At 45.6% G+C, this 17,400-nt stretch overlaps 1 protein-coding gene across 1 annotated transcript in view; it reads right to left on the bottom strand.

Moving 5' to 3' along the window:
• The window catches only part of LOC110506127 (protein unc-13 homolog C), a 301,686-nt gene that overhangs the window by 211,527 nt on the left and 72,759 nt on the right, over window positions 1-17,400 (bottom strand). The window contains exons 13-17 of the mRNA XM_090222664.1: window positions 17,123-17,286; window positions 11,619-11,772; window positions 11,201-11,269; window positions 3,478-3,567; window positions 459-587 (exon numbers count right to left, since the gene is read on the bottom strand). Coding sequence (XP_090078790.1) covers window positions 459-587; window positions 3,478-3,567; window positions 11,201-11,269; window positions 11,619-11,772; window positions 17,123-17,286 — 606 coding nt within the window. The remainder of the gene's footprint in view (window positions 1-458; window positions 588-3,477; window positions 3,568-11,200; window positions 11,270-11,618; window positions 11,773-17,122; window positions 17,287-17,400) is intronic.

Genomic DNA, 17,400 nt, shown 5'->3' with positions numbered 1-17,400 from the left:
GTTGATGATCAAACACTTATGTCATGCGATAAAATGCAAATTAATTACTTAAAAATCATACAATGAGATTTTATGGATTTCTGTTTTAGATTCCGTCTCTCACAGTTGAAGTGTACCTATGATAAAAAAAAATACAGACCTCTACATGCTTCGTAAGTAGGAAAACCTGCAAAATCGTCAGTGTATCAAATAGTTGTTCTCCCCACTGTAGGTCTGATATAGGGTTTAATATAGGACTGATGTAGGGTTTAATATAGGGTGATATAGGGTTTAATATAGGGTGATATAGGGATTAAAATAGGCGTGGTAAAGGGTTTAATATAGGGCTGATATAGGGTTTAATATAGGACTGATGTAGGGTTTAATATAGGGTGATATAGGGTTTAATATAGGGTGATATAGGGTTTAATATAGGGTGATATAGGGATTAATATAGGGGGATATAGTGTCTGTATTACCTGGTCTAGTAGCTGGTTGTAGAGTTCATGACAGTTGTCAAATATGTATTTGTATGTTGAGTCCAGACAGGCTCTGACACAGTCCTTCACCACCATACTGGCTCTGGGAGGACTCTGTAGCTCCTGTACCTGTAATACAGATAGGAACAAAGTCAAAACACACACACACACACACACACACTTTAAAGTTGTACCTTTAGAATGGTGAATAATAAATCTTCAAAAAATTGAAATAGACCTCTATCCGTGATTCTTTGAAACCTACTGTATACTGTCTGTGTGTTCAGGAGAACTTGTGTGCGTGTGTGTGTGATTCAGAGGGGTTGGGTTACACACTTTGGTTGAACACACTTCGGCTGAATGCATTCAGTTGTGCAATTGACTAGGTATCCCCTTTCCCTTTCCCTTAATGTGCAGGGTGGCTGGAAGTGGGAGTGAAAGCGTCTGTAACATAAAGTGACAATTCTCATTCCTCCCCCCAAATCATCTCCCCTTCAGCTGCCATCTTAGTTACGCCTGGCCGCTCCATTCTGTGTACATCCGCCCCACACCACAACACAGCCTTCCTGAGTGGGAGTGGGAGTCCACCGGTGTCTTTGTGTGTGTGTTTGTGTGCGTGTCGACTGTTTTTTTTGTGTGTGTGGGTGCATGCATGTGTTTGTGCCTGTGTGTATGAAACACAGCAATGGGCTGTTTTTAAACCTAGATAAATCAGCGTGCAGGCTGGGAACTGGGGGAGAGGATTACAGGGCAGGGATTGCAGAGAGGGTGGTTAAAATGCTTCTCTCACTCACACACACACACACACACACACACACACACACACACACACACACACACACACGCGTGTCACTTAGAGAATCAACAGAGTGTGTAACATCAGGAATCAGTATGGATAATTGTCACTAGTATGGAGGAACATAAGTCAGTCTATATGACTCATTGGGGCCTTCAGACAGACATATCTTATAGCATATTTGCTGCTGCTCCCTGCTCAGATGGATCTACAGAAAGAATAGAATAATCAGTGTTTCTGCTTAGTGTGTTAGGGTGAGTGTGTGTATACATATATATGTATATATATACAGTATATATATATATATGTGTGTGTGTGTGTGTGTGTGTGTGTGTGTGTGTGTGTGTGTGTGTGTGTGTGTGTGTATGTGTGTGTGTGTGTGTATACAGTTGAAGTCGAAAGTTTACATACACCTCAGCCAAATACATTTCATCTCAGTTTTGCACAATTCCTGACATTTAATCCTAGTAAAAATTCCCTGTCTTAGGTCAGTTAGGGTCACCACTTTATTTTAAGAATGTGAAATATCAGAATAATAGTAGAGAGAATGATTTATTTCAGCTTTTATTTCTTTCATCACATTCCCAGTTGGTCAGAAGTTTAAATACACTCAATTAGTATTTGGTAGCATTGCCTTAAAATTGTTTTACTTGGGTCAAACGTTTCAGGTAGCCTGTGTGAATTTTGGCCCATTCCTCCTGACAGAGCTGGTGTAAATGAGTCAGGTTTGTAGGCCTCCTTGCTCGTACACTCTTTTTCAGGTCTGCCCACAAATTTTCTATGGGATTGAGGTCAGGGCTTTGTGACGGCCACTCCATTACCTTTAACTTTGGAAGTCTGCTTGGGGTCATTGTCCATTTGGAAGACCCATTTGCAACCAAGCTTTAACTGATGTCTTGAGATGTTGCTTCAATGTATCCACATAATTTTACTTCCTCATGAAGCCATCTATTTTGTGAAGTGCACCAGTCCCTCCTGCAGCAAAGCAACCCCACAACATGATGCTGCCACCCCTGTGCTTCGAGGTTGGGATGGTGTTCTTCGGCTTGCAAGCATCCCCATTTTTCCTCCAAACATAACAATGGTCATTATGGCCAAAGTTCTATTTTTGTTTCATCAGACCAGGGGACATTCGACCAAAAAGTACGATCTTTGTCCCCATGTGCAGTGGCTTTTATGGAGTTTTTTTGAGCAGTGGCTTCTTCCTTGCTGATTGGCCTTTCAGGTTATATCGATATAGATACTTTTGTACCTGTTTCCTCCAGCATCTTCAGAAGGTCCTTTGCTGTTGTTCTTGGATTGATTTGCACTTTTCACACCAAAGTACGTTCATCTCTAGGAGACAGAACGCTTCTCCTTCCTGAGCGGTGTGACAGCTGCGTGGTCCCATGGTGTTTATACTTGCGTGCTATTGTTTGTACAGATGAGCATGGTCCTTTGGTGTTTATACTTGCATACTATTGTTTGTACAGATGAACGTGGTACTTTCAGGCATTTGGAAATTGCTCCCAAGGATGAACCAGACTTGAGGAGGTCAACAATTATTTTTCTGAGGTCTTGGCTGATTTCTTTTGATTTTCCCATGATGTCAAGCAAAGAGGCACTGAGTTTGAAGGTAGGCCTTGAAATACATCCACAGGTACACCTCCAATTCACTAAAATTATGTAAATTAGCCTATCAGAAGCTTCTAAAGCCATGACATAATTTTCTGGAATTTTCCAAGCTGTTTAAAGGCACAGTCAACTTAATGTATGTAAACTTCTGACCCACTGGAATTGTGATACAGTGAATTACAAGTGAAATAATCTGTCTGTAAACAATTGTTGGGAAAATGTATTGTGTCATGCACAAAGTAGATGTCCTAACCGATTTGCCAAAACTATAGTTTGTTAACAAGAAATTTGTGGAGTGGTTGAAAAATGAGTTTTAATGACTCCAACCTAAGTGTATGTAAACTTCTGACTTCAACTGTATGTATGTATGTATACATACATACATACATACATACATAATCCATAATCAGTATTGACTATCACTGTAAAGCTAAGCAGTAAATGTACCAATATGCTACTTCATTGATAGGCAAATAAACTGTGAGTGTCATACACACACACAAACACACACACACACACACACACACACACACACACACACACACACACACACACACACACACACACACACACACACACACACACACACACACACACACACGTACATACCTTCATCCTGAAGAAGGTGATGCTGGTGAGAAGGTCCACAGTAGACTTCAGGTCCTGGAGACGCTCTGGGTTACCAGCTGGGAAATTATCCTGCAGGAGAAAATAATGAAGAGATTGGTTCTCTCTCTACCGCTCCCTTCTCATTCTCCATCTCTCTACAGCTAAGGCTCTATTCAATCTGTATCACTGAAGTTACAGTTTTTTACAATCACTTTGGCACTAATTTCAGAACCTTGTGGTCATTGTTCAAAACTCAAAACGGTCATAGGTCAGGCCATCAGCTCTACAGACCTGATTTAGCTCATCAAGGAAGGTTACATTCGAAGAGCGGATCATGTGGCTGCCTGCAACTCAATATATAGAGTATATAGAGTAGAGAGCTTTAGATGTTGTTCGACCAAACATTAGAACAGGCATGAAGAGTAATCTAAGCTACTAAGCAACTTTGACTGTGGTATGATTGTTGATGCTACACATGGTGATTCCAGCACCTCAGAAACAGCTGTCCTCCTGGGATTTTTACGCACTGCAGTCTCTAGAGTTTACAGAGAATGGTGCGATAAACAAAACACATTCAGTGAGCGACATTTCTGTGGGCAAAAACACCTTGTTAATGAGAGAGGTCAGAGGAGAATGTCCAGACTCATTCAAGCTAACAGAAAGGCAAAAAATGCTCAAATAACAGCTGTTTAAAACAGTGGTGTGAAGAATGGCATCTCTTAATGTACAACACCGTGAATAATTCAGGCTGTTGTGGAGGCAGGGGGGTCCTACCCAGTACTAGAAAGGTGTACCTAATAAAGTGTCCGAGTGTACAGTAATGTAAAATCTGAAAACATGGTCTGGAAAAGTGGTACATGGGACCATAGAAACAGTGTCTGATAAAGAATGATGATGAAATATTAAATCCATAGATAATGTAGTCCAATTGGTTCATGTTCCACGGTAATTGGTGTCAATGGATCTCGTTATCCTGAAACTTTCATGATCTAAACATGGAATATTGTTTGTCAGTTTCCATAAAACTATGCATTAAGAGTAATGCAACAGTTACTTATCATTTTGAGCAGTTGTATCAATTGATAGTTAGATCATTGTAATGAAATGAATAGACAGTCATCTCAGATGTAATGTGTGAATTGCATTTTGAAATGGTAATACTTTGATGTTAAGTTGTGTCATTTTGAACAGGTGATTTTACTTTTGTGAGTTTTGTGTCTAGAGTTTTGAAAAATGACATCAAGGTTCCGAAATTAGTGCCAAAGTGATTGTAAAAAACTAAGTGTTACAGCATGATTGAAATTGGAAGGCAATGCTCTCGCGTTAACAGAGACTGTACTAAACGCTGCATATGTCGGCTCAATGGGGAATCACCTTTACATTTCTATCACGCATCCTGGAACGCTTCGTCCATGCAGACTGAATAGAGCTCTTCATTTGTAATGCGCTTTTCATCTAAAAACAACCCCAAAGTGCTACAGTGTGTGTATTAGGATAATGAAACAAGGGTCATAGACAACAAGAAATAGCTATAAAAATCAGTTATTAACTAACTAACTAACACTACCCAACAGATTCACAAAGGGAAGCAGCAGCCAGTGGCAGTCTATTCCCCTCCTGGAAACATACAGCATTATAACTAGGTAGTGTACGGCCCTCAAGGTGGGATCAGGTGCTGAAGGCCACTCGTCTCACAACGCTGTATCCCACGCAGGCTCATAATTCATTCACACATTGATATTGATGATGGGACACATCTAGCCATCATCACTAAACGAGTTTGATGTCTGGTCTTTTAGTGTTAAAGCCCCATGGCCCTGTGTGATGGAAACTTCCCATTCATGCTCAGAGCAGCGTGACAGGAGAGCTTTCAACACACACGTGCACCCTGATAGGCTGAGAAAAGGTGCTTGGTGAACTATACATTACTGCCCCCCACCCTCCCTCCTCTTTACCACAGACTGGCACGCACACGCGCGCGCGCACACACACACACACACACACACACACACACACACACACACACACACACACACACACACACACACACACCTCCCAAGTAACTTTGAGACCAAACCTAATGAACTATAACCCTAACCATTAGACCAATAACTGAGATTGTTACTCAGTGTTTGACAGAGTCTAAAACGGGCCTGATAACTGTGTGCTCTGATCTGAGGAGGAACTGTTCTGATTTTTGTCTGCTCGGGGCTCAATGGGTTTTGCTGTACTGCCAGTGAGGGTTTAGAGTAGGCTGGTGAGGAAATGTCAGTGGATTCTTTACTGAGTCCGTTACATAAAGTCAACATGAACTCTAAATGAACAGAAGGGCCACATCCCAAAAAGCACCCTATTCCCTATTGGGTGGACTACTTTAGACCAGGACCCATAAGGCTCTCATCAAAAGTAGTGCACTACATAGGGAATATGGTGCAATTTGGGACGCACACAAACTCTCTGTCAATCACAAAAGTAACCCAGAATGATCATGGACTCAAAGACTATGTATGAAGGATCAATTCCGCTCAGTCGAGAATCCCCGACAAAACTCATTCACTAAACCATCATTCAACTGTGTATTGTGTTTGCAGCTTTATTGTCCTTACTAAGAACAACCTCTTACATACCCACCCTAAACTAATATAAAATATCCATACTCTAAAAAGACATCCCATATACAGTACCTCAACATCTACCCTAAACAGACATCTTATATACCTCAACGTCTACCATGAAACAACATCCTACCTAAACAGACATCCTATATCCCTCAGTATCTACCATAAACCATCACCATAGAAACCTAAACAGACATCCTATATCCCTCAGTATCTACCATAAACCATCACCATAGAAACCTAAACAGACATCCTATATCCCTCAGTATCTACCATAAACCATCACCATAGAAACGTAAACAGACATCCTATATCCCTCAGTATCTACCATAAACCATCACCATAGAAACCTAAACAGACATCCTATATCCCTCAGTATCTACCATAAACCATCACCATAGAAACGTAAATGAGCATTCCAGATTCCTCAGTATCTACCATAAACCATCACCATAGAAACCTAAACAGACATCCTATATCCCTCAGTATCTACCATAAACCATCACCATAGAAACCTAAACAGACATCCTACATCCCTCAGTATCTACCATAAACCATCACCATAGAAACGTAAATGAGCATTCCAGATCCCTCAGCCTCTACCATGTGTCACGTTGGTATGAAGATATTTGGGAGACAGGCGCAGGAATGCATAATAGGGTTTTTTATTTTACCCAAATTACGGCGTGCCATGTAAAGGCACAGGGGCGAAGACCAAACAAACACTATACAAAAACACAGGGTTGAAACCCAAACAAAAGAGCGAGGAGTACCTCAAATAAATAACACACGCGCATAATGATTAACACACGGGACAAGACCCGTAATCTTCTGCGCAATCCATAATGGCACAAAAGCCAAAGCATACAGCACAGGTACTCACACGCACTAACGGACATAGTAACAATAATGGAACCCCCAATGGAAACCAAAGGGGACACTTATACAAGTACTAATCAGTGGGAATAGGGAACAGGTGTCCGTAATGAAAGTTCCAGAGGGATCCGTGACAGTCCCCCCCCCCCGATGCACCAGCAGCGCAACGACTCCGGACCTCGAGGAAGGTCACAGGAACGCAGTGCGGGTAGATCAGGACCCAATGCAGCTGCCAAAGTTGGACCCGGAAGTTGTGGCGGCGGCGGACGGATCAGTAGCAGTGGCGTCAGATGGACCAGTCGCAGCATCATAGGAGGGGCCATTCCTGCTGTCTCCCTTAATGGTCCATTATTCTGTCACGTTGGTATGAAGAGATTCGGGAGACAGACGCAGGAATGCATAATAGGGTTTTTTATTGTACACAAATTACGCCGTGCAAAGGCACAGGGGCGAAGACCAAATCAAAATCCTATATCCCTCAGTTCACCCTAAATATTCATATGCCTGAACGTCTACTCCAAATACACAACCTATATCCCTCAATGTCTACTTCAACATGTAACCTAAATAGACATCCTAGAAGTAGTGAATGGTAATGTGTCACCATTACATGAATTTCATTCCAGCCATTCCAATGAGCCCCTCCTCCGACTTAAAGTGTCCACTGTCTGAAACAACACTCTGTATCCCTGAGCACATGCTGTGAATCACTGACAGCAGAGCCGACAGGGGACATCACAGAGGGACAAATCAGCTGTTACACTGTGTCGCTGCACATTCTGACTCCCCTGACGAATACGTTTAAAAAGAGTAGGCGATACTCTCTCTTCAGAGAAAAGCAAACTCAATCTGCTTCAGAATATCATTACAGAGAAATCCATACGCCGAGCGAGCTGAGAGACTGACTGGCCTGATCTGAATCTCATTACTGTACGACGACAAGGGGTGTGTGTGTGTGTGTGTGTCTGTGAATTGATGTGAGAGCGGCAGCAGTCAGAAACAATGTGACATTTCCTGACTGCTTTCAATCAGTGTGAATAACACGACACCAGCAATCTGAAAAGACAAGCACAGTGAAAAACCTGCCCATCTCTCTGTCTTTACCTCTATAATCACACAGTGAAAACCTGCCCATCTCTCTGTCTTTACCTCTATAATCACACAGTGAAAAACCTGCCCCGCTCTCTGTCTTTACCTCTATAATCACACAGTGAAAACCTGCCCATCTCTCTGTCTTTACCTCTATAATCACACAGTGAAAACCTGCCCATCTCTCTGTCTTTACCTCTATAATCACACAGTGAAAAACCTGCCCCGCTCTCTGTCTTTACCTCTATAAACACACAGTGAAAAACCTGCCCATCTCTCTGTCTTTACCTCTATAATCACACAGTGAAAACCTGCCCCGCTCTCTGTCTTTACCTCTATAATCACACAGTGAAAACCTGCCCATCTCTCTGTCTTTACCTCTATAATCACACAGTGAAAAACCTGCCCCGCTCTCTGTCTTTACCTCTATAATCACACAGTGAAAAACCTGCCCATCTCTCTGTCTTTACCTCTATGATCACACAGTGAAAACCTGCCCATCTCTCTGTCTTTACCTCTATAATCACACAGTGAAAACCTGCCCATCTCTCTGTCTTTACCTCTATAATCACACAGTGAAAAACCTGCCCCGCTCTCTGTCTTTACCTCTATAATCACACAGTGAAAAACCTGCCCATCTCTCTGTCTTTACCTATATAATCACACAGTGAAAAATCTGCCCATCTCTCTGTCTTTACCTCTATAATCACACAGTGAAAAATCTGCCCATCTCTCTGTCTTTACCTCTATAATCACACAGTGAAAAATCTGCCCATCTCTCTGTCTTTACCTCTATAATCACACAGTGAAAACCTGCCCATCTCTCTGTCTTTACCTCTATAATCACACAGTGAAAAACCTGCCCCGCTCTCTGTCTTTACCTCTATAATCACACAGTGAAAACCTGCCCATCTCTCTGTCTTTACCTCTATAATCACACAGTGAAAACCTGCCCCGCTCTCTGTCTTTACCTCTATAATCACACAGTGAAAAACCTGCCAATCTCTCTGTCTTTACCTCTATAATCACACAGTGAAAAACCTGCCCCGCTCTCTGTCTTTACCTCTATAATCACACAGTGAAAACCTGCCCCGCTCTCTGTCTTTGCCTCTATAATCACACAGTGAAAACCTGCCCCGCTCTCTGTCTTTGCCTCTATAATCACACAGTGAAAAACCTGCCCCGCTCTCTGTCTTTACCTCTATAATCACACAGTGAAAAACCTGCCCCGCTCTCTGTCTTTACCTCTATAAACACACAGTGAAAAACCTGCCCCGCTCTCTGTCTTTACCTCTATAATCACACAGTGAAAAACCTGCCCCGCTCTCTGTCTTTACCTCTATAATCACACAGTGAAAAACCTGCGCCGCTCTCTGTCTTTACCTCTATAATCACACAGTGAAAAATCTGCCCATCTCTCTGTCTTTACCTCTATAATCACACAGTGAAAAACCTGCCCCGCTCTCTGTCTTTGCCTCTATAATCACACAGTGAAAAACCTGCCCCGCTCTCTGTCTTTACCTCTATAATCACACAGTGAAAACCTGCCCCGCTCTCTGTCTTTACCTCTATAATCACACAGTGAAAACCTGCCCATCTCTCTGTCTTTACCTCTATAATCACACAGTGAAAACCTGCCCATCTCTCTGTCTTTGCCTCTATAATCACACAGTGAAAACCTGCCCATCTCTCTGTCTTTACCTCTATAATCACACAGTGAAAACCTGCCCATCTCTCTGTCTTTGCCTCTATAATCACACAGTGAAAACCTGCCCATCTCTCTGTCTTTACCTCTATAATCACACAGTGAAAACCTGCCCCGCTCTCTGTCTTTACCTCTATAATCACACAGTGAAAAATCTGCCCATCTCTCTGTCTTTACCTCTATAATCACACAGTGAAAACCTGCCCCGCTCTCTGTCTTTGCCTCTATAATCACACAGTGAAAATCTGCCCATCTCTCTGTCTTTACCTCTATAATCACACAGTGAAAACCTGCCCCGCTCTCTGTCTTTACCTCTATAATCACACAGTGAAAAATCTGCCCATCTCTCTGTCTTTACCTCTATAATCACACAGTGAAAAATCTGCCCATCTCTCTGTCTTTACCTCTATAATCACACAGTGAAAAATCTGCCCATCTCTCTGTCTTTACCTCTATAATCACACAGTGAAAAACCTGCCCATCTCTCTGTCTTTACCTCTATAATCACACAGGGAAAAACCTGCCCCGCTCTCTGTCTTTACCTCTATAATCACACAGTGAAAAATCTGCCCATCTCTCTGTCTTTACCTCTATAATCACACAGTGAAAAACCTGCCCCGCTCTCTGTCTTTGCCTCTATAATCACACATTGCAGTAGAATTGAATGGTAGACACACACACAGAAACTAACAGAAACACACAGAAACACAGAAACATAGTGGACAAGTCTAGTGGACAGGACTAGTGGACAGGACTAGTGGACAGGACTAGTGGTCAAGTCTAGTGGACAGGACTAGTCGACAGGACTAGTGGACAGGACTAGTGGACAGGACTAGTGGACAGGACTAGTGAACAGGACTAGTGGACCGGTCTAGTGGACAAGTCTAGTGGACAGGACTAGTGGACAGGACTAGTGGACAAGTCTAGTGGACAAGTCTAGTGGACAGGACTAGTGGACAGGACTAGTGGACAGGACTAGTGGACAAGTCTAGTGGACAAGTCTAGTGGACAGGACTAGTGGACAGGTCTAGTGTACAAGTCTAGTGGACAGGACTAGTGGACAAGTCTAGTGGACAGGACTAGGGAACAGGATTAGTGGACAGGACTAGTGAACAGGACTAGTGAACAGGACTAGTGAACAGGATTAGTGGACAGGACTAGTGAACAGGACTAGTGGACAGGTCTAGTGTACAAGTCTAGTGAACAGGACTAGTGGACAAGTCTAGTGAACAGGACTAGTGGACAGGACTAGTGAACAGGACTAGTGAACAAGACTCCTGGAGATAGAAATCATTACAACCGTTCATCTCCAGGTATAACCCCTGGACAGATAATCCTATTATGCATAGACACCCGCTGTTTTACAACACTCTACAATACACACACACACACACACACACACACACACACACACACACACATGCAGAGTACAAACCCGGTACTTGGACAGATCAATCCTCAGAGAGTTGTGCAGCTGATCTAGAAGTTTGACAAATTTCTCTCTCTGTGAGAAAAACAGATATATAGATTTTTCCGTTAGTAAAGCAATCACACTGTCAGTTCAACTTAACTTTTTTTTTTAAATGGGGGTATTTGAAAGGGTGGAATATATTGTGTAGACAAGGAAACAAAAAACATAACAGTACTGATCAATATTCATGATTTCAGTCAGATGTTTTCAAATGCCCATAAACAGTAGCTGAGAAGTGTGTGTAGGTGAGTCTGTGTGTGTGTGTAGCTGAGTGCGTGAGTGTGTGTAGCTGTGTGTGTGTGTGTGTGTGTGTGTGTGTAGCTGAGTGTGTGTAGCGCGTGCGCGTGCTTGTGTGCGCGTGCGCGTGCGTGTGTGTTCTCACCCCAAAGTTGGATGCAGCGAAGCGGTCGGAGGCGGAGATGTTGGTTGAGACGGTGGTGGTGTGGGCAAAGTAGGCGTTGATGTTGGCTAGCAGGTTACTCATCACCGCTGGGACCCCCGGACACATGTACTTAGAGGACAGACAGGAGAAATGCCTGGGGGAGAGAGGTGAGGGGAGGGAGGACGGGACAGAGAGTGGAAGTGAGGCAGAGAGAGAGGAAGGGAAAGAGAGGGGGAGAGAGGTGAGGGGAGGGAGGACGGGACAGAAGAGAGGGGGAGAGAGATGAGGGGAGGGAGGACGGGACAGAGAGTAGAAGTGAGGCAGAGAGAGAGGAAGGGAAAGAGAGGGGGAGAGAGGTGAGGGGAGGGAGGACGGGACAGAGAGTGGAAGCGAGGCAGAGAGAGAGGAAGGGGAGAGAGGTGAGGGGAGGGAGGACGGGACAGAGAGTGGAAGTGAGGCAGAGAGAGAGGAAGGGAAAGAGAGGGGGAGAGAGGTGAGGGGAGGGAGGACGGGACAGAGAGTGGAAGTGAGGCATAGAGAGAGGAAGGGAAAGAGTGGGGGAGAGAGGTGAGGGGAGGGAGGATGGGACAGAGAGTGGAAGTGAGGCAGAGAGAGAGGAAGGGAAGAGAGGGGGAGAGAGGTGAGGGGAGGGAGGACGGAACAGAGGGTGGAAGTGAGGCAGAGAGAGAGGAAGGGAAAGAGAGGGGGAGAGAGTTGAGGGGAGGGAGGACGGGACAGAAGAGAGGGGGAGAGAGGTGAGGGGAGGGAGGATGGGACAGAGAGTGGAAGTGAGGCAGAGAGAGAGGAAGGGAAAGAGAGGGGGAGAGAGGTGAGGGGAGGGAGGACGGGACAGAAGAGAGGGGGAGAGAGGTGAGGGGAGGGAGGATGGGACAGAGAGTGGAAGTGAGGCAGAGAGAGAGGAAGGGAAAGAGAGGGGGAGAGAGGTGAGGGGAGGGAGGACGGAACAGAGGGTGGAAGTGAGGCAGAGAGAGAGGAAGGGAAAGAGAGGGGGAGAGAGGTGAGGGGAGGGAGGACGGGACAGAAGAGAGGGGGAGAGAGGTGAGGGGAGGGAGGATGGGACAGAGAGTGGAAGTGAGGCAGAGAGAGAGGAAGGGAAAGAGAGGGGGAGAGAGGTGAGGGGAGGGAGGACGGGACAGAAGAGAGGGGGAGAGAGGTGAGGGGAGGGAGGATGGGACAGAGAGTGGAAGTGAGGCAGAGAGAGAGGAAGGGAAAGAGAGGGGGAGAGAGGTGAGGGGAGGGAGGACGGAACAGAGGGTGGAAGTGAGGCAGAGAGAGAGGAAGGGAAAGAGAGGGGGAGAGAGGTGAGGGGAGGGAGGACGGGACAGAAGAGAGGGGGAGAGAGGTGAGGGGAGGGAGGATGGGACAGAGAGTGGAAGTGAGGCAGAGAGAGAGGAAGGGAAAGAGCGGGGGAGAGAGGTGTGGGGAGGGAGGACGGGACAGAAGAGAGGGGGAGAGAGGTGAGGGGAGGGAGGATGGGACAGAGAGTGGAAGTGAGGCAGAGAGAGAGGAAGGGAAAGAGAGGGGGAGAGAGGTGAGGGGAGGGAGGACGGAACAGAGGGTGGAAGTGAGGCAGAGAGAGAGGAAGGGAAAGAGAGGGGGAGAGAGGTGAGGGGAGGGAGGACGGGACAGAAGAGAGGGGGAGAGAGGTGAGGGGAGGGAGGATGGGACAGAGAGTGGAAGTGAGGCAGAGAGAGAGGAAGGGAAAGAGAGGGGGAGAGAGGTGAGGGGAGGGAGGACGGGACAGAAGAGAGGGGGAGAGAGGTGAGGGGAGGGAGGATGGGACAGAGAGTGGAAGTGAGGCAGAGAGAGAGGAAGGGAAAGAGAGGGGGAGAGAGGTGAGGGGAGGGAGGACGGAACAGAGGGTGGAAGTGAGGCAGAGAGAGAGGAAGGGAAAGAGAGGGGGAGAGAGGTGAGGGGAGGGAGGACGGGACAGAAGAGAGGGGGAGAGAGGTGAGGGGAGGGAGGATGGGACAGAGAGTGGAAGTGAGGCAGAGAGAGAGGAAGGGAAAGAGCGGGGGAGAGAGGTGTGGGGAGGGAGGACGGGACAGAAGAGAGGGGGAGAGAGGTGAGGTGAGGGAGGATGGGACAGAGAGTGGAAGTGAGGCAGAGAGAGAGGAAGGGAAAGAGAGGGGGAGAGAGGTGAGGGGAGGGAGGACGGAACAGAGGGTGGAAGTGAGGCAGAGAGAGAGGAAGGGAAAGAGAGGGGGAGAGAGGTGAGGGGAGGGAGGACGGGACAGAAGAGAGGGGGAGAGAGGTGAGGGGAGGGAGGATGGGACAGAGAGTGGAAGTGAGGCAGAGAGAGAGGAAGGGAAAGAGAGGGGGAGAGAGGTGAGGGGAGGGAGTACGGGACAGATAGTGGAAGCGAGGCAGAGAGAGAGGAAGGGAAAGAGAGGGGGAGAGAGGGAGGGAAGGAGAGAGAGGGGTGCGTGGGGAGAAAGGGAGAGAGAGAAAGATATTAAAATACCAAAACACTAGCTATTCTTAGTAGTAACTTTCCTTTAATCATGAGAAGGAGGCAATTATTCAACTAGTAGACGAATGATATTAAGAGAGAGAGAGAGAGAGAGAGAGAGAGAGAGAGAGAGAGAGAGAGAGAGAGAGAGAGAGAGAGAGAGAGAGAGAGAGAGAGAGAGAGAGAGAGATAATACAGAGGCAGACTGTGCTCATTCACATTCTGCAAGTTGTAATGTCATGTGATTCCCAGCAGAGTGGAGCCAGCTAGAAGGTCAATAACAGGAAGATTAGAAAACCCCCCCCCCCACACACACACACACATGCACGCATGCACACAAAGTTCTGATGGCCAAGGTGTCACCGCTCTGTGTCTCAAACAAATTGGCTGCTATTCACTGTAACACTCCAATACCATATTCACTGCAACACTCCAATACCATGTTCACTGTAACACTCCAATACCATATTCACTGTAACACTCCAATACCATGTTCACTGCAACACTCCAATACCATGTTCTCTGTAACACTCCAATACCATGTTCACTGTAACACTCCAATACCATGTTCACTGTAACACTCCAATACCATGTTCACTGTAACACTCCAATACCATGTTCACCGTAACACTCCAATACCATGTTCACTGCAACACCCCAATACCATGTTCTCTGTAACACTCCAACACCATGTTCACTGCAACACTCCAATACCATGTTCACTGTAACACTCCAATACCATGTTCACTGTAACACTCCAATACCAATATACACAGAGAGACACATACACACTCTGAACACATCATGTCCATGCCTATAGGCCTGAGTTGATGAAACCTCAAAACATCTGATTCAGCTAATCACACACTTCTAGGAAACGTCAATGCTATGCAACATAGTTCTGATTTGTTGAGACTCAGGAGCGACTGATTAGTGGAATTAGTTGTTGTAGGGTTGAAGCAAAATCCTCCAGAAGGGTATAGCTTCCCAAATGAAGGGATGGCCACCGCTGGGCTATGTGGTTCAGATGGTCTATTTGGATCAGGTCTGTCTGCTGAGCTGGTGTAGAAGGGTCGACTCTCCTCTATCCCCTCTCTCACTCAATTCAATTACATTCAATTCAATTCAAAGGGCTTTATTGGAATGGAAAACATATGTTTACATTGCTAAAGCAGGTGAAATAGATCATCAACAATAGTGAAATAAACAATAAAAAATGTACAGTACACATTAGACTCACAAAAGATTCAAAAGAATACAGACATTTCAAATGTCATATTATGCCTATATACATTGTGGTAGCAATGTGCAAATAGTTCAAGTACAAAAGGGAAAATAAATAAACATAAATATGGGTTGTATTTACAATGGTGTTTGTTCTTCACTGGTTGCCCTTTTCTTGTGCAACAGGTCACAAATCTTCACTGAGTCAGTACAGCTTTCCTTAATTTTGGGTCAGTCAGTCACACTCAGGTATTCTGCCGCTGTGTACTCTCTGTTTAAGGGCCGAATAGCATTCTAGTTTGCTCTGTTTTTTTGTTTAATTATTTCCAATGTGTCAAGTATTTATCTTTTTGTTTTCTCATGATTTGGTTGGGACTAACTGTGTTGCTGTCCTGGGGCGATGTGGGGTGTGTTTGTGTTTGTGAACAGAGTCCCAGGACCAGCTTGCTTAGGGGACTCTTCTCCAGGTTCATCTCTCTCTCTCTCTGTCTCTGTCTCTCTCTCTCTCTCTCTCTCTCTCTCTCTCTCTCTCTCTCTCTCTTTCTCTCTCTTTCTCTCTCTTTCTCTCTCTCTCTCTCTCTCTCCCTCTCTCTCTCTCTCTTTCTCTCTCTCTACCTCACGCTCTTTCTCTCTCCCCCCTCTCGCCCTCTCTTTATCTCTCTTTCCCACTCTCTCTTTCTCTCCTCCATCTCCCACTCCCTGCCCCCCTCTCTCTCCCTCCCTCTCTCTCTCCCTCCCTCTCTCTCTCCCTCCCTCTCTCTCTGAGCTGAATCCTTTAAACTAAACCTAAGTAGGTCATGGGAATAGTGAGAGAGAAGGAGAAGGCTGCCTCTTAACAGGTATCTATTCTGCTCTACAGTCAGGCATTGACTGTTAGTGAGTGTCCCAAATGGCACCCTATTCTCTTTATAGTGCACTACTTTTGACCAGGACCCATGGGGCTATTAGGGAATAGGGTGGTGTTTGGGACACGGCCTTTATATGAGATAGTTTAATACTGATACAAGGAAAGGTTAACTTGAGGTGCATTTCAAAGGTTTTCAAAAATGAGCAGCCCATTTATCTGGAAGGACAGTCATATCAATTATTTATTAAATAGCTTTTCAAAACACAGCGAGAGAGACAAAAAAATGGGGCGGGAGGGAGAGGGGGAGAGGGAGAGAGAGAGACACACACAACACAAACGCATACACACACACACACACCACACAAACACCACACACACACACACACACACACACACACACACACAACACACACACACACACACACACACACACACACACACACACACACAGACACCACACACACACACCACACACACACACACACACACACACACACACATACACACACACAGACACCCACACACACACACACCACACCACACACACACACACACACACACACACACACCACACACACACACACACACACACACAGATGCTCACATTGGGGAGCATAATTCATTACTGTGCTCTCAGCCTCCAGATTACCAAGAAGCACTTGCGGGAGGCAAGCATGGAGAGAGAGAACACTGAGAACCATGATGACTTCCTGTGAATTCCCATGGTGGCTTTAGAGCGGACAGCGCACACACACGCACACACACAGAGACAGGCAGCCTGCGCTTCCTTCTCTCTCACACATGCACACTCTGAACCGTAGAAATTGAATCCATGGATTCTATAGTTTTAACACTGAGGACACAGAGGCATGCTTTCCTGTATTACATCAGCACAGCAGTAAGCCTTCAGAGAACCAAGTGGAGAGAAAAGAGGGAGAAAGAGAAAGAGAGCGTCCTTACGTCATGGCCTGGTAGATGGACTCTACTCCGTATCTCATGGCGAACTCATCCACTATCTCCTGGGACACGTCGTCATAGTAGACCTTCCACGCCTCCTCTCCTTTCACCTCTGGTATCTTCACCGCTCCACTGTTCTTTACCTCCGTCAGGTGGTGGAACAGGTTCTAAAGGAAGAGAGAAAGACAGGATGAAGAGAATAACATGAGAGAAGAGGAGTAGAGGGAGACAGTTCCTGGAACAGTTTCCATAGAGTGGAGAAATCTGACCAGTTGGTGAGT

The sequence above is a fragment of the Oncorhynchus mykiss genome, chromosome 26 (genome assembly GCF_057628025.1).
Source record: "Oncorhynchus mykiss isolate SJ-2025 chromosome 26, ASM5762802v1, whole genome shotgun sequence".
In the NCBI taxonomy this organism is placed as follows: Eukaryota; Metazoa; Chordata; class Actinopteri; order Salmoniformes; family Salmonidae; genus Oncorhynchus; species Oncorhynchus mykiss.
The sequence above is the reverse complement of the archived record's forward strand: the minus strand, read 5'-3'. Positions and strand labels throughout refer to the sequence as shown.